Source organism: Mesoplodon mirus (genome assembly GCF_964341445.2).
Source record: "Mesoplodon mirus genome assembly, chromosome: 12".
Classification (NCBI taxonomy): Eukaryota; Metazoa; Chordata; class Mammalia; order Artiodactyla; family Ziphiidae; genus Mesoplodon; species Mesoplodon mirus.
The window spans coordinates 78,687,752-78,714,804 of NC_138988.1; the positions used below are offsets into that span (position 1 = coordinate 78,687,752).

Consider the following 27,053-nt stretch of genomic DNA (forward strand, 5'->3'; position numbering starts at 1 on the left):
TGAAAGAGCAAAGCAATTGCCTACTTAAAATCCTTCATTAACTACCTATAACTTCTAGGATAAGACCTCAAATCATTTCCACAACACATGAACTCTCTGTGTTTGACTATGGTTCTCCCAGCCTGGCCCCCCCGCCAGAGGTATCCCAGGCTTTCAATAGTATACCTGCCTGTTGTTCTGGCTGTCTAAATACACTTCCTTGTCCCTATTGAGCAACTCCAATGTACACCCCCAAAACTCCCCAATACTTGCTCTTTTAAGAGCAGGGACTATTGTGGGATGGGAGTGGTGGGATGAATTGGGAGATTGGGATTGACATATGTACACTAATATGTATAAAATAGATAACTAATAAGAACCTGCTGTATAAAAAATAAATTAAATTAAATTTTAAAAAGTTATGGAGGCAACCTAAGTGTAAAAAAAAAAAAAAGCAGGGACTATATTTTCTTTTTCTTTTTTTAAAGTATTTATTTATTTAGGCTGCACTGGGTCTTAGTTGCTGCATGTGGGATCTTCGCTGCGGCATGTTTTCTTTAATTAAAAAAAATTTTTTTTAGTTGCAGTATGCAGGCTCTTAGTTGCGGCATGCATGTGGGATCTAGTTTCCCCACCAGGGATCGAACCTGGGCCCCCTGAATTGGGAGCATGGATTCTTACCCACTGGCCCACCAGGGAAGTCCCTATATTTTCTCTCTATATATTTATGACAGAGCAGGTGCTGATCTATAATGGGTGGTCAGTAAATGTCTGTTGAGTTGAATGAATGTGTACTCATGGCCAGAAATTCTTCACATGATATTGTGTGTATAATTGAATTGCCTGATATTTGAAAGATGCAAATGTATTTGTCATTTGGAATTGCTTAAAATATCTGACCCTTCAAAGGAGACTAGCTTTAACATTTTGAAAAAGTAATGCTTCTTGAAAGAGACTCTCTTTGAGGACTTAGAACAAGGCTCTATGACTTACCTACCAACCACCAGCTCTGTAATGACACTACCATCCGAATAAAGTACAAATAACATTATTAAAAAGGTCCTTTCAGTTTGCAAAGTAGTGATTCATTTGGATGGGTTCACCATGTTTTTATTATTTATTTATTTATTTATTGGTAATAGTGCCTATTTTAAAAAATAATTAATTAATTAATTTTTGGCTGCATTGGGTCTTTGTTGCTGTGCACGGGCTTTTTCTAGTTGCGGCAAGAGGGGACTACTCTTTGTTGCGGGGTGCGGGCTTCTCATTGCGGTGGCTTCTCTTGTTGTGGAGCACGGGCTCTAGGCACGTGGGCTTTAGTAGTTGTGGCAGACGGGCTCAGTAGTTGTGGCTCACGGGCTCTAGAGCGTGGGCTCAGTAGTTGTGGTGCACGGGCTTAATTGCTCCGCGGCATGTGAGATCTTCCTGGACCAGGGCTTGAACCCGTGTCCGCTGCACTGGCAGGCGGATTCTTAACCACTGCCACCAGGGAAGTCCCTCATCATGTTTTTAACTAAATTTTTTCTTCTGTGCAATAATGAAAAGTGCTTAGAGAGACCATATGTTTGAGCACATGCCCCAAATTGCTAACAGAGTAGCAGGACTTTGTTAGAAGCTGATGGGTCCAGTTTGAGCAGGGACATTTTCTAGCTTCACTAACCTCACAGTATAGACATTGTGTTTGAGAGTATTATTTCCTTCAATTATTTTCTAAAGAATGATTTTTTAAAATTCAGGTTATACATTGATGTAATTTGTGCTTAAGTATACAGTAAACTACCCAAGGCAAAACAAAATAACAATAGGAATGCTGGCTAGGAAATCTAGCTCTGTGGAACTGAGAATAAAGAAAAGAATTAGTTGCCTCTAAGACTTGAGCTAACTCAGTGTTTTAAAAATAACACAATCAAGTTAATATTTAATTTTCTTTATAATAATCTTCCTGGTTAGAATAGTTTTCACCAGAAGGAAAGAAGATAGATGGTTTTTCCAATATAGATATCTTCTGATAAATTCCTAAGAAAACATTAGGAAGACATGATGGCAGTTTAGAATGAATTAGATTGGTGGAAATTATGTCATTCTCACAGAAATTGTAATATTCTCTTTCATATTCAGCAGAAAAAAAAAGAAACTGAGTGATTGGAATGGTATTAGTTCAGGACTTCCCTGGTGGTCCAGTGGTTAGGACTCAGCACTCTCACTGCCAAGGGCCTGGGTTCGATCCCTGGTCAGGGAACTAAGATCCCACAAGCTGCATGGCATGGCCAAAAAAATAAATAAAAGAAAAAAAGAATGATATTAGTTCATTTTTCTTAGAATACAAAGAAGGGTGAGGATAGATGGATAAATGAAACCTAATTCATTATAAGATAAAGGAAATAAAGACTAAAAGAAAAGGTAATTTGTTCTTAGCTGAAAGGAATTTGAGGTTAAATCTAAATATATGATGAGATTATCATCTCACCATATTTTTTTATCATCCAACTAATAGTTACTACTGAGGAAAGCAGTGTTTTGAGCTGAGCAATGTGCTAGTTCCATAAAAATGTATAAAACATAGTGCCACACTTTGAAGGCCTCATTGAGGGGGAAAGACTTATAAGATGAAAGGAGCTCCATGGAGTAATTAATAGCTAACATTTGCTCAGTACTCACAAATTTAGAACATAGTTTCACAAACCATTTTGTAAGTTTAAAAAATACATTTCTAGATTTCATTCTTCCATTGGGATGTCCTTTGTCTTCACCTCTGGAAGACAGCATTAACTCCGGGATTGTGATTACTTCCTAGCTTTAGTTCAGTTTTCTCAACCTTTCTTATTGTCCTATTCCCTGATCTTTCCAATTTCTTTTATGATCCAATATGTCAACGTCACCTCAATGAGGTATTGCCCTCTGAATTTGCAAAGTGATTTTGCTTATTTTAATTTTCAAACTTCTAAAATACATGGTTTATGGTGGAAATAATACAGATCCTGAGATTTCTAGGCTATAACTGATTGTACTGATAGATACTTTATCTTGTCAGATTATGTGACCTGACTTCTGGTTAAAATAGTATGTTCACCTTATCTACTTGTGGCCTCACTTCTTAATCGCTCATTTAGTCACTGAAACCTTTAACTAACTTTTAACTTTTCTATTCTATATATTCTGAATATATGCAGCTATATATATTATACATTCTGTCACGTATATTCTGAAGTTATACTTTCAAAGGTAACCTTATTGTCAAATCCAGAGTTCTTTTTTCCCTCCTTCTGTTTGTTTTCCTTACCCTCTCTTCATTTCTATTCATTGGCCTTTCTTCTTAAAATATCTAGGATCCTAGAGACCAAGGTATTTAGTTCTTTTCCAGTATCTTATATTTTTCTTTATATCCTTCCATGAATCCTTTTTTGCCTCCCATCAGCCTCATTCTTTCAAAGTTTAAATCGTTTGCTTTCTTATGGGTTGCAGGAGCCACACAGATTTCGGGGATATTCCGTTTGCATTTCCACTTTCACTCCTTACTTCTAGGACTCCTCCAGGTTGAAAATATTGCCTTCCTCCACACTTTAGTTCAATTTATACCTTCCCCCTGAAGCTTGCCTTGCCCATAGTAATTTTCCTTTAAATTTTCAGGAATTTGACTCTCTCTACCTCATACTGTTAATAAACTATCTGTTCATGTCTCACTTCCTGGTTAGAATTCAAAATCTTTGAGGGTAAGGGCTGGACTTCAGCTTTTTTGGTTTGTTTCTTTGTTTGCTTGGAAGGGGACAATTAACATAATACTCAGTAAATATTTGTTGACTGAAAAAAGTTACAATAGGTTTCATGGTTTCAGTACAACACAGCCAATATGTACATCTTTTTGGGTGTGCATATTTAATTTTTTTCCTTTTTGGTCTCTGATTGTAACTGACAATTCTTGTTAAAAAGGTACCCTATGTAATCTTTTTAGAAATAAAAGATTAAAGGATGTCAAATGCAGGCCTATAGGAGATAGTGGAAATGGATATTTATAAAGTTGCTACTATGTGCCAGACACTGTGCTTTGCACTATAAAGATTTCTTTCGACAGACTCAAGAAACTGAAATCCAGCGAGGTTAATTTATCCAAAGTCCCACAAAAAATAAATGGCTGTGCTGAGTTTCAGAAACCCGGGTTTGCTTGGATGATTGTGAGAATTAAATGACAAGATTGCTTTAAAAAGCACCAACAAATGTTGCTCTCACACGCATCTGTCCGGGAACTGGGTTTGCTTCAACAGTAGAGGAAAAAAGTTGGCTGAACTTTTTTTTTTTTTTTTTCTTTTTGAGCTGTTTGGCATGTGGGTTATATGGAACCCATGCCCCCTGCAATGGAAGCACAGAGTCTTAACCACTGGACCGCCAGGGAAGTCCCTGGCTGAATTAATTATATATATTTCTAACTCTAAGAAAGTGTCATATCTGATTACAATAATCCTATGCTCTTTTTCATATTCAGGCTAGAAAAAAATGCCAGGCAAGCTCTCAAATCATGACTATCCCAACCTGCTCCCCCCACCCCATCAGGTAACAATTTAAACTATACTTTCGAAGGAGAAAAGGGATTTAGAAAGTGGTCTTCAGCGGACAGAGACTAAAGGAACCCAATAATTTAATCCTGTAAAATAGAATTTACTCTGTGCCTAGGATTTTTTTCCGACTAAGAAATGCTTCTGATTCATGCGGAACTTTGCAAGGTAAACCGCGGGTTCTGATTGCAGCTGGACCTCTAAGGTTCGAAAGCAAACGGTTTTTCTCTCTACTTCTGTCCTCTTGCATCTCTCTCGCGCGGCCTCTTTTCTTTTAGGTCCCCCAAAGCCTGCTGCAGCAACACTGCAAAGTGGGGCAACCCAGGCTCAAGTTGCCTATCAGCAAAAACTCTTTGTATCCATCTGAAGCGACAAACCACACAACACGCCTGTCCCAGCAGCTTCGAACTTCGGGGCGGAGGGCTGGTCGCAGCTGTGCCGCACGGCTCCCCCATCCGCCCCGCGCACCTGGACGCGTGCGGCGAGCGACCCCTGGCTATGACGTCACCGCACCTGGCAGCCGCCGGGGGGCAGGCGGTGAGCCGGAACGCGGCGGGGGCGGGGCAGGGAGGACCGGGGATTCTCGCGAGATTTTCCTCCTCCCGGCCCAGCTCCCGGCCCAGCTCCCGGCACCTTCCCGGCCTCTGTCCCGGTCTCCACCTCAGTCTCTCGCGTCGCGTTAGAGGACTGCAGGCGCTGAGGGAGCGGCGGGGGGCGGGCTCCGGGGCTGGGCTGGCGCTCCGGGTTGGAGCCGGCGGCCACGACGAACCGGCAGGTCCCACCCCGTGGCGGGAGCGACCGGGGGTGGGGAAGCCGCCGGCTGGGCGGGCGGGGGAGGGCGCTCCAGCCGCCGCGAGTGAGGAGCGGCCGCCGCCTGTTCCTCACGGGCTGCGCGGACGGGACTGGCCGGGGAACGCCGCGGGCGGATGGAGGCGCCTTCTTGCCCCGCCTGAGCTCAGCCGGGCTAGAGCCGAGCAGAGGGCCCGCCTCCTGCCGCCGGAGCGGCCGCGCGAGCAGCCGGAGGAGGAGCGGCGGGCACCGGGCTGCTCCCCGCGGGAGCCCCCAGCATGGGTAAGGGACTCGAGGACGCTCCCGATTCGGGGAGGCGGTTCCCCTTCTCGATCTCGGCGGGGAGGGGGCGGGAGTCGGTCCCTGCGCGGCCGCACGGCTCGCTCCCCGCCGCCCTCCTCGTCCTGCCTTCCACCTTGCTCTTCTGGCGAAGAAGTGCTCCATCTCGTGCTTTTCTCTCTGCCTCTTTTCCTGGTCCCGGGAAAGGTGAGGGGATGGGGGGGCGCCCGATCACCTCGCCCCGCGCCTAGCTCCGCTCAGCCCCGAACCTCCCTTCTTCTCTAGCCCCTTCTTTCCTCCCCGATCCTGGTGGGATGGGGGAGGGTGATCGAAAAACTTGACAAACTAGCACTTTCAACTTCTTTATCTACTGTGAACCTTTGTATAGATTGGCCTTTTAAAGCATTTTGTAGTTTGTTCGTTAGAAAAGGCAATTTTTTTTTTCCCTGCTAAAACTTCCAAGGGGTGCCTCAGGGGCAGGGAAGCTTGAGTATTTACTCCGTTTCTACCTGGGCAAGTGTGTTGGCACTTAAATATTAAATCTCTTCCTGAGAACTGGACTGGCGTTTGGTAGGATTTCTGCGTTGAATCCTTTGAGAAGCAGTTTCCTGTTTGGAGTTAGACTTCCTCGCTAGAAGGGGAGAAAAGTACAAGGCCTTATATGTTATTTACTATGTGCTTTAAAGTTTTTGTTTGGAGCTAAGAGAAAGAATGTGTTGCAGCCTGGTTTGAAAGGGAGTTTTGTTGAGTAGTGTAACAATTTTTCTGATAACAAAGTTCGGTGTGGGCTAGGCACTATCTCCCTGAATCCTTTAAAAATGGAAAGCAGTTTAAAAGAACTTTTTTTTTTTTTAAATCAAATGTGTGCCACGGTAGGGCATATGCATGCTCTGTAAGAGTAATCCCAGTGTTGGTTTTGTAGAGCAATCAGAAGGACGCTATCCCTTCTTGCAGTTGAGGAAAGCGTTGGTACTGCTTCATCTCAACAAACTATTAACTGAAATTAATAATTCATGAAACTAACAAATGATTTAGGAGCAGGACAAATACAGAGTACTGCTGATGTGGCACCTACTGCCCACACACTGTTTTGTGGGAAATGCCTTAAGGATAGCGCGTTTATAGACAGTCGCCTAGCTCTTCTTTGTTTTCTTAGACTTTCTACTTCTGTGCTCTCCTGTCTCCCTTTTGCTTTCAGGTACCTTTTGTACACATAGTGCTCTTAAACTTAGAAACAGTGAAACCTTTGCTACTTGGAACTTTCCAAGGAATTTCTTTCTAATATATTAGTTGAGCTTACTGGGTAATTGAGGGTTTATCCTCTAAGCTTCAAATTATAAAACGACTTTGAGTGAAAATCATACTAAAATTAAATATGGTATTCTTTTCTGTTTTAAGTAGGATGCAGAATATAATTAAATCTTTTGATGACCTAGGGTCATCATTTGTGACCATCAGTTGCTGTGGTGCCATGAAGATCTGTTGGATTGTATATAGGACTGTAGATCAGATTTCTTTGCATTTTGAAGTTATTAAGTAAGCATTTTTCTGCTTCTCTGTTGGACGTGCTTGTCACTGTGATCAGTGTCCCCCTTCACCTTCCCACTGGTAATTTTTCTACGCCATTTTTTCCTCCGGAAATCAAATTTGTAATTCTGCATAAGGGTAAAAATGAGTTGACCCTTATTTAGTTGTGAGATCCTCTTTTGAGAAAAGTGAGTATCAATACTTGGACATTGGAGTATTTATCTTGATTGTTCGGAGGCCTTTTCTGAGTGCCTTTGCTGTGTTCTGGTTAGGTGAGTTGCCAGGTTACCTTGGTCAAGTGTGATGTTTGTACACTCTCAACTTGACTACCCAGAATGTGTTTTAAAGGTTGATTACTTGGGTGCATTTGCAGTTAATTTTTGAAAGGTATTTGTCAGATATTGTCATATGAATGTGTACTTTAAATTTATTGGTCATGTATTCATAATAAAATTATCAAAATCATTTAAAGGGAGTTTTTTCTTTAATATTAATCTAACATACTTGGTTTTGCTGTCAGAAGTCTTTATTTCTTATGACTTAAGACGATAGCTTAAAATATTTACATGGTATTTTATCTGGTTCATCACGAAATGAAAAATCTTTAATTTCTTCATTTCGAAATAACTTGGATACCTATTAAGTGATGGTTCTTAACATTTAGGTGGTACAGCTAGAGAGTTAGAGCGTGCTTGGGCTCTGAACTGGGACAGTTTAAGGTCAAATCCTGGCTCTTCTACCTACTAGCTGTTGTGACTGAGCTTCAGTTTCTTAATCTATAAATGGGATGAAACTATCAACCTTATAGGTTGTTAGGAGGATTGAATGAGTTAATACTTGTAAAGTGCTTAGAACAGCCAATGTTGGTTGCTATTATTTTCATTTTCAAATAAATTCCCCTAAATCTTGCATCAACTTGAAAAAACAATTCTCAATGTTTGACCTTTGTTAGAAGCATGATATTGTCTTTGAGGGACCAGCGGGATGAGATGATTTTGTATCAATGCAGAAACAGGAAGATAACTTTCAAAGTTCGATATACTGGGAGAAAGTTCATTATTGGTAGTAAGTTTAGTAGTTGAGGAAAAACTAAGTGGGATGGGTGTTAGTAGAGACTTATTTGAATTTTATCTTAAGCTAAAGCACTGTTTTTAGTTTCTGCATTTATTAAATGTGGAAGAATGCTTATCATAAGGAAATTTGAGGCCTTCCGTGTGGAAGAATTGGGGAGAGCTTGAAAAAGATGGAAAGGCAATACTTATATTTCTTATTCCAAAGTACAGATCTACATTTTGGGGTAGAATAAGACAGAAAGCACGAAGTGTTACTATATATAAATTTTTATTTCTGAAAAAGTAAGCAGATTTTAAGGATTGAATTTCTCTTAATTTTATATAAGGTTATGAACTTTTTAGTTTAAATTATTTTTTACCACCTCACATATAATAAGTCAACATGTTTAAATTATGAGGCAGTAATGGGCAGAAATATATACTTGGTTTAGAGATAATATGTGTACTTCTGTAATACAGTGATTTATTTCTTTTCTTTGATACACTCTTTGGATAAAATCTTGATGCATACAAATAAGTAGTGGCAACTGGAAATTGCCTCCTGGCGGCTCACCTTTCAATTTCAGGATTTACTTCAATTAAACTAATCCTGAACATGAAAGAGGAATATTAGGAAATTTTTGTTTCAAAGTTGGAATGGACTTCCCTGGTGGCGCCGTAGTTAAGAATCCATCTGCCAATGCAGGGGACACGGGTTTGAGCCCTGGTCCAGGAAGATCCCACATGCCACGGAGCAACTAAGCCCGTGCGCCACAACTACCGAGCCTGCGTGCCACGACCTCCGAAGCCCACGAGCCTAGAGTCCGTGTCTTTGCAACAAGAGAATACACCGCAATGGGAAGCCCCCGCTTGCTGCAACTAGAGAAAGTCCATGCGCAGCAACGAAGACCCAACGCAGCCAAAAAATTAATTAATTTAAAAAAGAAACAAAGTTGGATCACTAGCAAATCTAATGATCAGTTGTGTTCCTTAATTAGTAAGTACTCGTGATCAGATATTCCTAAGGGTTCAAATTTTGAATAGTTACAATTCCATAAAATCACATTTAGGGTGAAAATTCACATTCATAATATTTTATATTTTCCTATAGAAATTAGCCTGAAGTTTGCCATATATCTCTCTTAAATGAGGGGTTAGCAAAGTAAAATGATGTCTTATTCACTTAATAAGATGATCTAAATTTTAAGGCATTTAAGATAAGAAAGTTAAAAAAAGCATGAAGTGCCTTCTGTTCATTCCATATTGCCAATTGAAAACACCTTAAAATTTTTATTTACGAGTAATCCAATCTGTGATTTTTTTTCCCCTCCTCTCCTGTGTCATGGAATATTTTCCTCCATTAAGTGTATTTTAAGTATGATACCATTTTCTAATGTATTTAAAAAGTGGTGTCATGTCAAGAGGTTGAAGATAGACAAAGAAAGGTGTAATGATTCTTGATTTGTGTGAGAATAGGACAGCTGCAGAAGCAGTTCCTAGGTAAACTGGTACAAGTTGTGAAAGATCTGAAAGTTATCAGAGTTTCTGTTCAGAAAAGAAAGAGGGAATAAAACCTAATATGATGCGATTGAAATTTAGGTAAGTCGGTAATCATCATGATGGATCTGTGACTTGGTAGAATTTGATATCCAACTACTAGGCAGGTTTACCTCAAGCAGGATTAGTTCTTTCTAGATGGAGAGGCCAGAACACTGGCCTGGAAATCTGGTTGGAGGTGCTATAGTTAGCCTCTCAGCATGAGGGATAAGAGTAGCAAAAGACAGTGTGCAGACAGGTGGAGTTGGCCAGGTTGGTGTGGGAGTGGGATGGTGGTGGGTAGCAGGTACTAGGTAGAGTTTCAGGCTGGCATCTTGGAAAAGGGAGGAAATAGGTTTTAGCAGTAGGCCTTGAAGACCTAGGAACAGGGAAGCAGAACCAGACAGGGTCCAGATTTCTTATGAATACAAGGTAGCTATTTGTTCCCAGGAACAAAAGTGAGCTTGGTTATTGGAATTGTTTAGGATGTGGCAAGCAGTAATTTTGACAAGATACTGAGCTCCTAAGCTGTAGATCTTATATATTTTCTGCTTGGCACTGCATCGGTAGCTGGATCTATATGTGTGTTACAAGTGGTCCTGGGTAACTGGGGTGAAAGGAGATTCTCTATCTCAATGCTTGAGGATATTTCTTGCTCACAGTCTAGCGCTCCCTCTGTTTATTTGGTCTCAGGGATTTGATACATCTGCTCTTTGCAGCTATTTCTTTTTCACCTGTTCTCCTTTCACACCCAAGGCAAAGCAGATTACAAAGTTTCAGCATACCCTTCTGTTTCAGGAACAAGCGCACAATCCTTAACAGTGTTAAATACTCATAACTGCCAATATAATAATAAATGGGCAAGTAAGGCATAAGAAACTTGAAAGTACTACTAATTGTTGATCCCTGAACAATTTCACTGAAGTGGTGTTAGGCTAGTTATTAGGCTGGTTATTAGAGAGAGCTTTCTTAGTTGTTTTTTTGTTTGTTTGTTTTTTGTAGAGTATACCTGCCCTTTTCAGTCCTCCCGCATACTCCCCCCACACCATACTACCCACAGCTTTCTTTTAGATTTATGTTAGATAGATGTTCAGACTAGTTCACAGGGTCATTTATTGCTACTATTAAGCAGATAGAATTCCCTTCATAATCTTACTAGGGCTTTTCTGACCCAAGATTGTGCTTCCCTCCCTCCCTCCCTCCCTCCCTCCCTCCCTCCCTCGGGTCTTCGTTGCTGCATGCTTTGTTGCAGTGCGCAGGCTTCTCTTTGCGGTGGCTTCTCTTGTTTCGGAGCACAGGCTCTAGAGTGCGTGGGCTTCAGTAGCTGTGGTGCACGGGTGCACGGGCTTAGTTGCTCTGCAGCATGTGGGATCTTCCCGGACCAGGGCTCGAACCCATGTCCCCTGCATTGGCAGGTGGATTCTTAACCACTGTGCCACCAGGGAAGTCCCTGTGCTGTACTTTCAATTTTCAGTTCTAACCTTGGTTTTAGCCCCAAGTGAGTTAGGTATTTTCTTTCTGGGCTCCTAAATGTTTCCTCCTTTGGACTAAATTTAACTTTACTTTTTTGTTTTTTGGTTTTTGTTTGATAGTTTCTGAAGACCTCAGTTGCCTGGATGTTCTATCCTCATACTTACTCTTTTCTTTCAACTGAAAGTGTATTTATTGGTTGTTTGTACTTAAAGGAGCTTTTATTCTAATAAGAAACTCTGCTTTTTAAAAATTCATTATTCTAAATGGATATCTAGCCTAAAATGTTGATCTAGTGTCAGATATGGCCATGTTATGGACTCTTTTTTTCCTAGAACCTCTTTATATCACATCATTCCTTTCCAGTGCCTCCAGTAGACTTGCTTTTTTTTTTTTTTTTTTTTTTTTTTTTTTCCGTACGCGGGCCTCTCACTGTTGTGGCCTCTCCCGTTGCGGAGCACAGGCTCCAGATGCGCAGGCTCAGCGGCCATGGCTCACGGGCCCAGCCGCTCCGCGGCATATGGGATCCTCCCAGACCGGGGCACGAACCCGTATCCCCTGCATCGGCAGGCGGACTCTCAACCACTGCGCCACCAGGGAGGCCCTAGACTTGCATTTTTAATCTTTAAAATTTTGTATACTTTATTCAACTTTCCATCATGATCACATACTGTTTCTCCACTAATTTGCAAACCAGAGACGACTAAAATGGGCTCCTGAATTCCCGTATCTATTTTAGTGCCACATAGCTCAGGTTCTTTTTAATTTTATTTATTTCTGGCTGCGTTGGGTCTTCGTTGCTGCGCGCGGGCTTTCTCTAGTTACGGCGAGCAGGGGCTACTCTTTGTTGCCGTGCGCGGGCTTCTCATTGCGGTGGCTTCTCTTGTCACAGAACACAGGCTCTAGGCGCGTGGGCTTCAGTAGTTGTGGCACGTGGGCTCAGTAGTTGTGGCGCACGGGCTTAGTTGCTGTGTGGCATGTGGGATCTTCCTGCACCAGGGCTCAAACCCGTATCCCCTGCATTGGCAGGTGTATTCTTAACCATTGCGCCACCAGGGAAGTCCCTCAGGTTGTTTTTAATGATTCAGTGTCCAGGTAATTCTCAGAGGGTGACTGTGGCATCTAATCACTAGGAGTTTATAGGAGAAAAATACTTTAAGTATGGTAACAATAGCAGTTACCACCAACGTTAAGAGAAAGGTTCTATCACAAGGTCACATTGTCAAGGAAAGGAGCTTCAGATGAGAGATTAATCAAGAAGTATTTGCCTTAATGTGAGGAATGTGATTAATGCCATGCTAGGTGCTAGGAGAATTCGGACAAATACAAGTTTTGGTGCCTCAGGTAGTTTACAACAATGTTGCGGGTTGGGCATATTATTAGAATCATCTGGATGTTTAAAAATTTCACACGGGAGATTCTGATGTAGATGCTCCCATGTCTCCTTACCTACAGTTGTTGATGAGTGTCATTAGGGTGTTGGGATGGCTAAGAGTGTTGTGATAGGAATAAGAATTAACATGGTAGGAATAAAACTTAACATGTGAATCATCAGAAATCCAAAGAAGAAAACGGAACATAGTACATTAAGAAAATATATTCCAGTGTCAGAAATGTTAAAATGTAATAAGAGAAGTATAAGGAAGATCAGGATATAGATTCCTGCATTGGAAGGCAAATAGGATTTGTTCATCTCTAAGTTTGACCAATGACATAGTGAGTACTTGGCAGTAGCCAAGATATTTTTTTCTCTACTCCTGGTACTGTCTTTAGAGTGAAGCACACCTTCATTTGAACTGGTATCTTCAAGATCCTTTTACCTGAAGTATTCAAAGTGTCCTAACCTTCTTAGTGTCTATCAGTGCCCCAGTACTGAGGAGGCCAGAACTTTACCTAACATCTAGACTGACTTTATTAACTATAAGAGTGCCATTCCTAGAGTACTTGTATTTATCATGATTATCGTAATAATCAGGTGCCAAATTGTTTGTTTTGGATTATAAGTACAGAAGTTCATATATTTGTAAAATTGAGACCATACAGTCTTGGCTAAAGTAGCATGTAGTTTTTCGGAAACATATTTAAAGTTGGTCTTTCACATGTATATTCTTCTGCATGTTTTTTTCCCTAATTCTTTGTTACACTTTTAAGTAGTTAGAAATGTGTTTTACTATTAAAGTTTTTTTATTAGACTTTAATTAAAACTCCTGCTCTGCTGCAGCAGAATGTACCCTGATGAGTATTTTGCCTTGCTCTTTTGGGGTGTGTGTATGTGTGTGCATATGTGTGTGTGTGCAAGCTATTTAAGATGAAGACTGTATTTTTACTTACTTACTAATTAGACCATTCTTGTCAAACACATTTTATGAAGCAGTTAAAAAAATTACCTTAGTACAGCAGAAACTAACACAACTTTGTAAATCAACTATACTCCAAACCTTAAATGATGAAAATAAATCTGTTGAGAGTTCAGAATTTTCAGAATGAATGTCAAATGGAAACCTAAAGGCTATACTTTAAATTTCAAGATAACCTCTTTCCCACAAAAATTTCCTAAATTTCTTGTATTCTTTATATTCTATACAACCCAACTGAACTTATGATTAAATCTCACAGTTTAAAGCCTAAATAAAAATTCCTTTGTTATTCTTTTTTTTATATGTAATAACCTTACTTGCCCTGAGCTTATGAATGCCAGAGACCCCATCACTTATTTTATTCTAAAAAATTTAACACTTAGTAACTAGCAGAAAATTGGGAGCTTGCTGTGTGTCCACTAAGTCTGTGATTCAATAATGTTTTAATTTGGAGTAATTGGGGTGGATGAGGTCTAACTTTCTTTTTACAAGTACAGTTGACCATTGGATAACACAGGTTTGAACTTCACAGCTCCACCTATATGTGGATTTTTTTCAGTAGTAAATACCGTAGTACTATAGGATCTGTGGTTGGTTGAATTTGTGAATGCAGAACCGCTCGTCCGAAGGGCCGACTGTAAATTATATTTGAATTTTCAACTGTGAGGAGGGTTGGTGCCCCTAACTCCCACGTTGTTCAAGGGTCAACTGTGAACTCTTTAACCCTTTCTGTATGACTCACTGAGACTCTTTAGTCCCTTTAGTAGAGAATCAGTAATCTGGGATATTAAACGTCTTGTCAGGGGGATCTGCAGATTGCCTACTCCATGTATGTTACATTGATGTTACATACTTCTAATAAATAAAGGGGAAATTACTTATTTTGCATATGAGACAGTTCTTTATGATTCTCCAATTTATCCTGTTAAATAAATTGAGGCATAAATGCTTAATTTGCTCCAAAAAGTTTATTTAAAATAACTTGAACAATGTTGTTGAACTGTAAAATTATATGATATTAAATGGGTATCATGAAACAAGTATACATATGGTCTCTGAGGCATACTAAATTGATAAATTACATATATAAATAAAATTTTTCTATAGCCATGTTAAAAATACAGCAAAGGTGAAATTAATTTGAATATTATGGGTATGTTGTTTTAAAGAAAATACATTATTTCAACATGTTCAGTATAAAAACTTATTAATTAGTATACATTTTTTTCTGTTTTTGGAATCTGATGTGTGTTGTACATGTATATAAAACATCTTAGTTTGGACTAGCCATAATTCACATGCTCTGTAGTCACCTGTGGCTGGTGGTTACCAGCTGGGAAATGCAATTTTAGAATGTAAATCTTAAGGGTTTTTGTGAATCTGATGAGAGTATATATGAAAATATTTTTAAAGTATTATGCAGTTAAAATTGTTATGTAAGGAATTGAACTATTTTAGGGTTTGTTAATGGTAAATAAACTATTTTTGGCCTTATCTGATTAGTTTTGTATTAGATATTTAATTAGCGATAATTTATTGTAATTAAATAACAAGTATATTTTCTCATGGAAAAAAATGCTCAGTTTAATAGATTGCATGTAATAAGCTTGAAGTTTAGTTCTTCTAAATAAACTGCTTTTTTGGCAGTCGGCCTGTTGGTGTATTGGAGAATTTGAAGCTTTTGAATGACATTTGGTTTGACGTTTGAATGACTTGAGCGTATAATTTGGCCTTAGTAATAAGAGAGCTGTTCTTTCGGTTTATAATGCTTAACTTCAGAGATAAGTAAGATTTAAGTGTGATATTTCACAAAGACATGAATGCTGTTGGTAAGAGCTCAAAAGAAAAACACAGACATAATTATTGGGGAATAAGTTCTCAGAAATGACACGGGAAAAATATTTCAGAAGCCTGTCAGTTTTAAACATGTAAAATTTTGCATGGACCTGTGTGATGGCGTTGTTCTGGGTAAAGTGTCTGTATCTTTTGTTGGATTTTCAGTGAGGTCTGTGATCAGAAAAAAGTTCTGAAGGACTGTTAAATAGCTATTATGTGATTTTTTTACCCCACTACGTTCTAACATTTCTAGTTTTTTAATCATATTCCACACTAATTGTTTTTTCCATAATAATAATAATAAAATTCTATCTTGTCAGTAAATACTTTGGTTTAAATTTGACAGTGTTTCTTGTGATGTTTGTATCTATCAGCACAGACAGAAGCACTCAATAAGAAGGTGGGCAAGACCCTCGCACTCCTGTTGCTTAATCGTTAGTGGGGAGATTGTAGTAGTTAATATTTATTAGGTACTTCTGTTTAAGGCACAGTTTTAGGCACTTTATAAGCATCATCTCATTTAATTCTCACAACAAATCTATATACATTTTTGTGTACTGTTATTTTTCTCATTTTACAAATTAGGAAGCAAGCACAGAAGTAGAAAGTAATAAATACTGAATCCAGGTACTCTTAATCACTATAAAATGTAGAATGAATTCCTAACTGTTCCTCTGAGAGATGTCCTTTGGGTTATGGAAAATAGGTATTTCTGACCCTCCTTATCCTGCCCTGCTGGATGTATCCAGGTCCTAGAACAAGTGCCTTTTAGTAGCAGCCACTCCAATATTTGCTGAATGAATTTTTTTTTTTTTTTTTTTTTTGGCAGCGTTGGGTCTTTGTTGCTGCGCGTGGGCTTTCTCTAGTTGCGGTGAGCGGGGGCTACTCTTCATTGCGGTGGGCGGGCTTCTCATTGTAGTGGCTTCTCTTGTTGCGGAGCATGGGCGCCAGGCGCGTGGGCTTCCGTAGTTGCAGCACGTGGGCTCAGTAGTTGTGGCTCGCAGGCTTCAGAGTGCAGGCTCAGTAGTTGTGGCACAGGGGTTTAGTTGCTCCGCGGCATGTGGGATCTTCCCGGACCAGGGCTCGAACCTGTATCCCCTGCATTGGCAGATGGATTCTTAACCACTGCACCACCGGGGAAGTCCTGAATGAATGTTGAGTATGATTATACTTGTGCCTAAATAAGAGGTTGTTTTTTGAATATTCATTTATTTATTTGGGTGTACCAGGTCTTAGTTGCAACATGCAGGATCTAGTTCCCTGACCAGGGATCGAACCCGGGCCCCCTGCATTGGGAGCGCAGAGTCTTAACCACTGGACCACCAGGGAAGTCCCCAAATAAGAGTTTAAAATTTTAGACAATGTAATATCTTTCATTTCAATGCTCCAAATAGCTGTTGAGTACATACTGTATGTCAGGCATTGTGATGGGGTTTGGGAATACAAAGATGAGTGAAGCATAGTCCCCTGCTCTCAGTCCTGGCCAAATAGTGTTTGGGGATCATTTGCATTTAGCACTTCTTTGATTCTAAGAGTTTAAATTATTGTTTTTTGTATGCATGCATTTATTTTTGGTGAATGCTTAGAAACATAAGATGCTTAGAGATTTTGGTGGATGCATAGAGAAATTCAAATAATTACTTCAGATTTTTTCTTGATTCTGATTATTCTTATAGGTTCTTGCAGTTGTCTGTATAACTTAATTGTTTTTAAAGTCTGCTTAGAAAGTGAGTAAAATTGTCTTTTATAGCAACTTCCCACTTTTTGGTAAGCTTAAAATTTCTTTTTAGCTGATATTTTGCTAATTATTATCATTTAGGAAATGCTTCCAATGCTAGACATTTTCTTAAACATTTAATCCCACAAGAGCATTCTGGGGTAAAATACCATTGTTCCCATTCTTCAGATTCAGAAATTAAAGTTAAAGAGATTGTTACTCACCCAAGGTCAGACAGGATATGGAGAAGGCAGAATCAAACTTGCATTGATCAAAGCATTTCCTCTTAATTATTTTTTAAAACATTTTGGGAAAGGAGAAAAATGTTGAGCTAGACAGAGCAAGTAACATAAATTGAAATGATTATGTCCTAGTGTGGTTTAAATGAACCTTAAAATATTTATTACCTGAAAATTGTGAGTTGGTGTTACACATTGTTCATGTATCTGGGTAACTATTTTCTCTTAAAAGACAACAAATTTTAACTGTGTGTTACACATTGGTCTTTTACTCGTTTATCTTGTAGGGTATCATAGGATTTTCTTTTTTTTTGGTGAGTTCTATAAAACTTCATGACAAATATTCATTGGTATTTAAAAAAAATCTGGCTTGAAATGTGCTTAAAACTAATTTCTAGTGTTTTTTCAGAGTTAGTAGTGGATTAAAAATCTGAGGAATATTTAAGTTTTCCAACTTATTTGCTTTTTAGATAGATTTTGTATGTTTGTTGTTTTTAGGATTTATTATTTTGGGAGGAGACATTAATCACATGTATATGGTAATTTCTTTGTTTTGGCTAATTCTTAATCAGTTTTTGTGAGATTAAATCCTTTTTCATTTTTGAACTTTGCTTAAGGTATTTTTGTGGATATCTGTCACCTATTGATCTGATTTAGTAATGTTTAAAGGAATGTAATACTGTGTAAAAACTTCCTCATACCACATTTGCTTTTCTTCTTTTTGAATATGTGGTAAGAGTATATGGTACCTTGCAAACTTTCACACTCTATTTGAAACACAGAAAGGAGGGGTGTGTTTTCCATATGATATCTTAAGAATGACTGGATTTACTTATTTCTGCTGAAAAACATAAGAAATGTTATGCTTATCAGTTCTGTGTTTCACAAGCTTGAGGAAGTAAATGACAGAAATTCTAATATTATACATATAGCTAAAAGAACTTTAGGGATGATACTGTGCTTGTAATTAGTGTTTTGACTAATAGCTCTGGGTAACTATAGGGGACCTAAATAATGAAATGTCATTGGTTAATGACATTAAGCAATGCTCATCAGTTTTTCATTTCTCCATTTATGGTAAAGGTAGTCCTGGAAATAAATTTCTGGTAAAAATTTTTGGTTTATGGTAAAAAAATATTTAATCCTGAAAATAAAAAATAAAAATATAAAAAAAACCTTTTTTAACATAGGAAATAAGAAGTGGAAGCATTAAAGTGTTTTTTATCATATAACTACTTCTTTGGCAATAAAGCTTATATTAGAGTATATTTTTGTTAATTTTTGTATAAATTTCTATATTTTGACCTTTGCTATAATAAACAACGGTTATTCTCAGTGGTCTAATGTAACCAGTGCTATAATAGAAATAAGGTGAATTTGACACACCCAATTAGATGCCATTGTGCTATTTATCTGTATTGTATTGACCCAAACCAAAGTAAACATTCCCTAGTGACTGCTCATACAACTCAAACCTATTTGGAATTTGTGTAAATTGTTTACATTATTTTTTCATTAGGTGATATTTCATTATCCAAAAAATATGTTTATGAGGGCAGAACAGTCAAAACTTTTATTGTACTGCCATTAATATTTTTGTGCATAATCTTTTTTAAAAATTCTGAATTTTAAGATTTTTAAGCCTGGTATTCAGACATTTTTATTTTTAAAAAGATCACTATTTTTAAATTAAGTGTTTAACCATAATTCAAAAAGAGTCACGTACCACAATGTTCGTTGCAGCACTATTTACAATAGCCAGCACATGGAAGCAACCTAAGTGTCCATCGACAGATGAATGGATAAAGAAGATGTGGCACATATATACAATGGAATATTACTCAGCCATAAAAAGAAATGAAGTTGAGTTATTTGTAGTGAGGTGGATGGACCTAGAGTCTGTCATACAGAATGAAGTAAGTCAGAAAGAGAAAAACAAATACCGTATGCTAACACATATATATGGAATAAAAAAAAAAGGTTCTGATGAACCTAGGGGCAGGACAGGAGTAAAGATGCAGACATAGAGAATGGACTTGAGGGCATGGGGACGGGGAAGGGTAAGCTGGGACAAAGTGAGAGAGTAGCACTGAAATATGTACACTACCAAATGTAAAATAAACAGCTAGTGGGAAGCAGCTGCATAGCACAGGGAGATCAGCTCCATGCTTTGTGACCACCCACAGGGGTGGGATAGGGAGGGTGAGAGGGAGATGCAAGAGGGAGGGGATATGGGGATATATGTATACGTATAGCTGATTCACTTTGTTATACAGCAGCAACTAACACACCATTGTAAAGCAATTATATTCCAATAAAGATGTTGAAAAAAAATTGTGTTTAAAAAAAATACTCCACCGGCACTACCCCCCATCCCTTCCTGCAGCCAAGTTGTTAAGTAAAAATGTTTTTTTGTTTTGTTTTGTTTTAAAGTGAGGGTTAAGTTCTTAGAGTGGCTTAGTGTACTTTTTAAATACTTCACTTTCTTTTACTTGTTTTTTTTTTTTTTTTGCTGTTCGTGGGCCTCTCACTGTTGTGGCCTCTCCCGTCGCGGAGCACAGGCTCCGGATGTGCAGGCTCAGTGGCCATGGCCCACGGGCCCAGCCGCTCCACGGCATGTGGGATCCTCCAGGACCAGGGCACGAACCCGTGTCCCCTGCATCGGCAGGCGGACTCTCAACCACTGTGCCACCCGGGAAGCCCTCTTTCACTTGTTTTTCATTCTAGGTTTTCATGTTTTTCTTTTCGGTTCTAACAAATACTCTTAATTCTTTGTCTTGTTTGCTACAAATGTTTATTCCCAGTTTTCAACTTGTTTGCTTTGAAATTTCGTTTGCTTTAGTTTAGAAATTTCTTTTTTCTCCATAATTTTGATATTCACTTCCATTTCCTTCCCTCCCTCCTGTCCACTTCGTTCCTTTTGTTTGAAAGTGTGTGTGTGTTTGTGTGTGTGTGTATTGTGTTCTTTTTTATTCAATTAGAATTTGTGGGATATGGTATGAATTGAAAATCTGTATGTAACATGTTCCCCTTTTACACAGCTTTTCAACACTGGCAGTTTTGTGTTGACATTTTGGGCCAGAAATTACTTGTTGTTGAGGGGCTGTCCTGTGTTTTCATCGGTGCTTAGCAGCATCCCTAGACTCTACCCAGTAGATGCCAGTAGAATTCCCTGAGTTGTAACAAGCAAAAATGTCTCCAGACATTCCAGAGTGTCCCCTATGGGGCAGAATTATCTTGGTTGAGAACCATTACCCTAATATAAATTAGTTCTGAATTTACATGTTGTAAATCTAGTTATCTTGAGAGAAACTGAATTGCTATTTTAGCCTCAAAGCTTATGTTTTCTAGGGCAAAGCTTGAGGTTAAGACCTCATGCTATAGGCTTTTTACTGTGACGAGAGGGATCAGGTACACACACACAAAGGCTAATTTTTATTGAATGCTTATTTTAAAATCTGTGGATCATGTGGTTTTTCGTATTACATCTATTTATATGATAAATTAGATTTTCCAAGATTAAACCTATCCCATGATAGACCTTGCTTAGTTGTGGTAGCTAATTATCTAACTATGCATTTGAATTCCATTTGTTGACATTTTATTTAGAACCTTATCTATTTAAGAGTACATTTCTGGGTGCAATCTTTGGTCTTGATAACATTCAAATTGTTTCAAATACTGATTATTTTAAAATAGTGAAGCTTTGTGGGCTTGTTTTGTGTTCTATAGTAGTTTACAAAGAATTAACCTTTAAAACAAACTATTTTTGGTAACTTTTTTTGAGGTCATTTTTTTTAGACCACTTTCTGATTTTATTCCTGCGTTATTGATCTGTTGATTTTAAAAAATCTCTTGAGTAATTAGTTTTTCTTTAAAATAGAAATTTATCCATTTCATTGAGAGTTTTAGGCTTGGAACTTTATAGCCTCTCCAAGAACCAGCCTAGTTTCATAAGTTCTCGCTGCCTCTGGGCTGCTGAGTCTGACCCAACTCTGCAGCATCTCTTTTTAGAATGTTGAATTGGCAGATCTCTTTGTGTATTCTCTAATCTCTTGTGGCTCCAGTTGATTTTTCATTGCTCATCCTGATGAGGCTTCTTTGAAGTATTAAATCTTTTGAGATGCTTTGGAAATGGATTGCTGGATGAGTTAACCATGCAAGTGCTAGTGCCCTTTGAGATCACTTGGTAGAACTGATCAGTTAAATATATATAATTTCAGTCTTTGGTATTAGGATGGTTATTCATATATTGGCAAAAATAGCCCCAAATATCTAGGATGAATTTATTTTGAAGTTTACTGACTTCAGAAGGATCTGGTTTATTTAGCTCTAATAAATGAGATGTTAGTGTTTTTAAATATAGTTTGATTATCTAAGAAAAATTAAAAATAGAATGCTACTCTAACATGTACATAAAATTAGCTCTTACAACAAACTGATTTTTAATGAATAAGTTAATTTTACTGGAAAAAACATGGACTGTGTTGAAATGAAAGTTGGACTTCCGAATAAAGGTTTTGTTAAAATAAAGTGGATAAAATTTATGAAAGTTAACTCAGTATAATTCTGCAAGATGAGCAAAATAAAGAGTAATTTAATGTTGTTTAAGGAGGAATTCATTGTACTGAACTGACATTTACTGCTGGAACATATTTTTTGCCAAAACCTTTATAACTTACTCTAATATTTTGAGGAACATTTTGTATAATTTTTGTAGTATATATACATATTGTGTGTGAAGATATTATAAAATACACTGAAGTACTTAACAATTCTTCCATGTGAATATAGACATTATAATTAAATAGATGGCTAGGGGCAGATAGCACTTTTAAATTGAGCACATAGTCAGGAACTTGAAAAACAGTGCATTTGTAAGTCAGGATTTCTTGTTGCGTATGACTTGTTTTATGGAATCCGTGGTTTCTAAGATAATGTGATATTGGAAAATTGGTGTTAACTTTTTTGTATTGAGTTTGGTTTGGTAACAGAATTATAGAATTCTATCAGAGAGTAGGGCGGGTGGGATTTATGACTTTTTAATGATTCCTTTATGGTTGAAACATATCCCACATGGCTCTAACTGACTCTACAACTAGGTGAAATGTTTTGGTGTATATTGTGGGACAAAACATCAGATACCCTCCTGTATCACCTTGGAATGAAACCCTCACTGGGAAAGAGTGACATTACAATAAGGAACACTGTTTTGCATATTTGGGCTTCTGCCACAGTAACATTCTGTATATTCAGTCCACTATGGGATACTAACGTTAGTAACATCTTTCTGATTATAAAACTGTTCATCTTAGGAAGTTTAGAAAATACAGGGAGGATAAAGAATGACAAAAGTGACCCATAAACTTCTACAGAGTGAACAGTTATTTTGATGTGTTTTAGGTCTTAAAAAATAAGTATATTTTACAGATTTGGCTCATACTTCACATATACAGTTGACTCTTGAACAGTGCGGGGGTTAGGGGCGCTGACCCCCTGCAAAGTTGAAAATCTGCATATAACTTTTGACTCCCCCCAAACTTTACTAATAGCTTGCTTTTGACTGGGAGCTCTACAAATAACATAAAGTTTATTTTCACATATTTTGGATGTTATATGTGATACATACTGCATTTTTATAATAAAGTAAGCTAGGGAAAAGAAAATGTTATTAAGAAAATCATAAAGAAGAGAAAATACATTTATTAGTACTGTACTGTATTTATTGATATAAATTTATGTCATTGGCTTACAAGATGAATTGTCTATCAGTAGCTACATCAATATTATCTTATATGATACATAACACTGTAGATGTTATATGTATTACTAACACTAGACATCAAAAATGAAAAGATAACGTGAAAAATGAATTCGTATTTATTTATAGGTATAATGATTCATACATTGATAATAAAGAAGCAGCAATATTAATGCTTTATTGTAGCCTAGTATAATTGATATGGTTGCTTCATGGTAGCCTTGCCTTTACACTAGTGAATAAATTGTTATAAAATTATGGCATACAATATTGCAGTCATATTCACAATATAGTATGTAAATATTGTTACATTAAAAAAAAACACCTGTGATGATAGGCTAATGTACAGTTTCTCCAATTATGAGAGAGATAGGTGTACTGTATGGTAATGTAATTCTTTGAAAGCCAAGTTATAAAACAGTAAGAAAACTAAGACATTAACTTTATATTAAATATCACCCATGCCTATGTAAGGACTGGCTCTCTACTTCAATACAAGTCTTGCACACGATGTTCTACATGATGAATACTTAGGTGATGATGATGATGATGACACAGAAACGTCTCATACATTTCTTGCTGTACAGTTACAAGATTTTTCACATGAAGACACACACAACAGGCAAGTTTATTAACTGTAAGGCATGATGATTATTTACTGTTTATTAAGTGAAAGTGGATAATCATAAAGGTCCTCACCCTTCTTTTCATGTTGGGTAGGCTGTGAGGAGGTGGAGGAAGAGCAGTTGGTCTTGCTGGCTTGGGTGGCAGAGACGGAAGAGTTAGAAGGGGATGCAGGAGAGGCAGGAATGCTTGGTATAACATTACGGAAATATATATATATATTTTTTGCGGTATGCGGGCCTCTCACTGTTGTGGCCTCTCCCATTGCGGGGCACAGGCTCCTGACGCACAGGCTCAGCGGCCATGGCTCACGGGCCCAGCCGCTCCGCGGCATGTGGGATCTTCCCAGACTGGGGCACGAACCTGCATCCCCTGCATCGGCAGGCGGGCTCTCAACTACTGCACCACCAGGGAAGCCCCGGAAATATAATTTTTGTGTGACTTTTTTTGCTTTTTCATTTTTCTAAAAATGTTTCTGTAGGTACCAATCCTTCTTCCACAGTTTGCTTTAGTTTCAGTGCCTGTATCATAGAAGGATCCATCTTGTAAAAGAAGTCAAAAGCAGTCTTGAATAATCAGAACCCTTCTGCCAGATTATCAATAAACAAATTTGTCAGTTTGTTTTCTGGCACTGCTGTTTTTATGTCATCTTTCTCATTGTTTTCTTTGGAAGCGTTCATCTCCTTCAAGTCGTCTTCTGTTAATTCCTCTGGTGTGGTGTCTGTTAGTTCTTGAATTTCTGCAAGATTCGTACCTTGAAACCCTTCACCCTCCACCTTTTTTTTTTGCCATATCTATACTCTTTCATCATTTCCTTGACTGGCTCTGTTGTAAATGCTGTGAAGTCATGTACAACAACTGGACACAGTTTTCTCCAGTGGGAATTTATTGTTTTGGGCTTGATGGCTTTCACGGCTTTTTTTTTTTTTTTTTTTGCTGTACGCGGGCCTCTCACTGTTGTGGCCTCTCCCATTGCGGGGCACAGGCTCCTGACGCACAGGCTCAGCGGCCATGGCTCGCGGGCCCAGCCGCTCCGCGGCATGTGGGATCTTCCGGGATCGGGGCACGAACCCGTGTCCCCTGCATCGGCAGGCGGACTCTCAACCACTGCGCCACCAGGGAAGCCCGGCTTTTTTTTTTTTTTATAACAACAATGGCATCTTCATTGGTGCCATGACAGACTTTCATGATCTCTCTGTGGAGGTCCTCTTCGGTAAGTATTGACAGTCTTTTCTGTAGAGTACTATGTGCGATGAGCCTTTGACCCCCTGATCTAGAGGCTGAATTGGAGCCATTGTGTTCAGGGACAAGTAGGTAACTTTGATGCCTTTGTTGTTGAACTCATGGGGTTCTGGGTGGCCAGGGGACATTGTCCAATACCAAGAGAACTTTAAAAAGTAGTCCTTGCTTGGCACAGGGAGATCAGCTCAGTGCTTTGCCACCACCTAGAGGGGTGGGATAAGGAGGGTGGGAGGGAGACGCATGAGGGGGAGGGGATATGGGGATATACGTATGCATATATACGTATGTTAGTATATACGTTATTAACTAACGCAACACTGTAAAGCAATTATACTCCAATAAAGATGTTAAAAAAAAAAGTAGTCCTTTACTGGCAAGATTTCTTGCTTGCTTGCTTGCTTTCTTGCTTTCTCCCTCCCTCCCTCCCTCCCTCCTTCCCTCCCTCTCTTCCTTCCTTTCTTTCCTCTTTGTTGCTGCGCCCCGGCTTTCTCTAGTTGCAGCGAGCGGGGGCTACTCTTCGTTGCGGTGCACAGGCTTCTCATTGTGGTGGCTTCTCTCGTTGCGGAGCATGGGCTCTAGGCACGCGGGCTTCAGTAGTCGTGGCTTGCGGACTCTAGAGTGCAGGCTCAGTAGTTGTGGCACATGGACTTAGTTGCTCCGCGGCATGTGGGATCTTCCCGGATTAGGGCTCAAACCCATGTCCTCTGCATTGGCAGGTGGATTCTTAACCACTGCGCCACCAGGGAAGTCCCCAGTCCTTTTTCTGGATTGCACTCTTATCCAGGCCTTCTTGTTTTATAACCAAAAGATTGGCAGCTTGTGTTTAATCTTTTTCCTCAAGGCTCAGGAGTTAGCAGCTTTATAGATGAGAGTAATCCTGAGCATAAACCCGACTGCATTTGCACAAAACAGTAGTGTTAGCCTGTCCCTTCCTGCCTTAAATCTTGGTGGTCGCTTCTCTCTCTCTCTTTTTTTTCACTAATAAATGTCCTTTGTGACTTTTTTTTCCCCCAGAATAGGGCACCTTTGTCTGCATTAAAAACCTTTTCAGACAGATATCCTTTCTCCTAAATTATTTTCTTAATGGCATTTGGGAACTCTTCTGCTGTCTTTTGGTCAGCAGAAGCTGTTTCTCCTGTTATCTTGGCATTTTTAAAGCCAAACCTCTTTCTAAAATTAACAAACTATCCTTTGCTGGCATTAAATTCTCCAGCTTTCTATCCTTCACCTTCCTCTTGCTTTAAATTGTCATGTAATGACTTTGCTTTTTTTCTTGAATCTTATTAGAGTCTATAGTCTTATAGCAATCCTGAATTAAAACTTGTATTTTCAGGGCTTCCCTGGTGGCGCAGTGGTTGAGAGTCTGCCTGCCGATGCAGGGGACACGGGTTCGTGCCCCGGTCCGGGAAGATCCCACATGCCGCGGAGAGGCTAGGCCCGTGAGCCATGGCCACTGAGCCTGCGCGTCCGGAGCCTGTGCTCCACAACGGGAGAGGCCACAACAGTGAGAGGCCCGCATACCGCAAAAAAAAAAAAAAAAAAAAAAAAAAAAAAATTTCAGTATGAAATAAAAAGTTCATGGTTTTTGCTATGCTGGCACAGCTGCAGTGACAGCTTCACAAATTTCCTTTTTTTCTTTCTTTCTTTTTTCTTTATTAATTTAACAATAGTTCTTACCCTGGATTCAGTTATCTTGAAATGGCTGTCAACTGCAGCTGCAGACCTCAACCAGTGGTATTGATACCTATCAAGCAATTCAGCCTTTTCTCTGTTTCTTGGGAGCATTTCCAGCATTACCAGAGGCACTTCCTATGGGTAGTATTGCATTGTATGACTGTACCAGTTTTTTGTTTTTTTTTTTTAGTCCGTTTGTCCATTGAAGGGCATTGGGATTTTTCTAGTTTGTGGCAGTTGAGAACAGAGCCGCTGTAAACATTTGTGCATAGGTTTTTATGTCATCGTAAGTTTTACTTCTCCAGAGTATGTGTAGCTAGGAGTCATAGTGTATGTTTAACTTTATGTGAAACTGCCAAACTCTTTTCCTGAGTGTCTATACCTTTTTTTTTTTTTTGTCACTAGCAATATATTAGAATGTCAG

The 27,053-nt window shown here is 38.8% G+C and overlaps 1 protein-coding gene across 2 annotated transcripts in view; it reads left to right on the forward strand.

Annotated features, from left to right (window-relative positions):
• Positions 1 to 5,121: 5,121 nt before the first annotated feature.
• The window catches only part of CD2AP (CD2 associated protein), a 113,385-nt gene continuing 91,453 nt past the window's right edge, over positions 5,122 to 27,053 (forward strand). Inside the window, exon 1 of one of the 2 annotated variants that reach the window (XM_082638835.1) lies at positions 5,122 to 5,597. In XM_082638835.1, coding sequence (XP_082494961.1) covers positions 5,594 to 5,597 — 4 coding nt within the window. In that variant the 5' untranslated portion in view covers positions 5,122 to 5,593. The remainder of the gene's footprint in view (positions 5,598 to 27,053) is intronic. The other variant, XM_082638836.1, reaches the window with a different exon arrangement.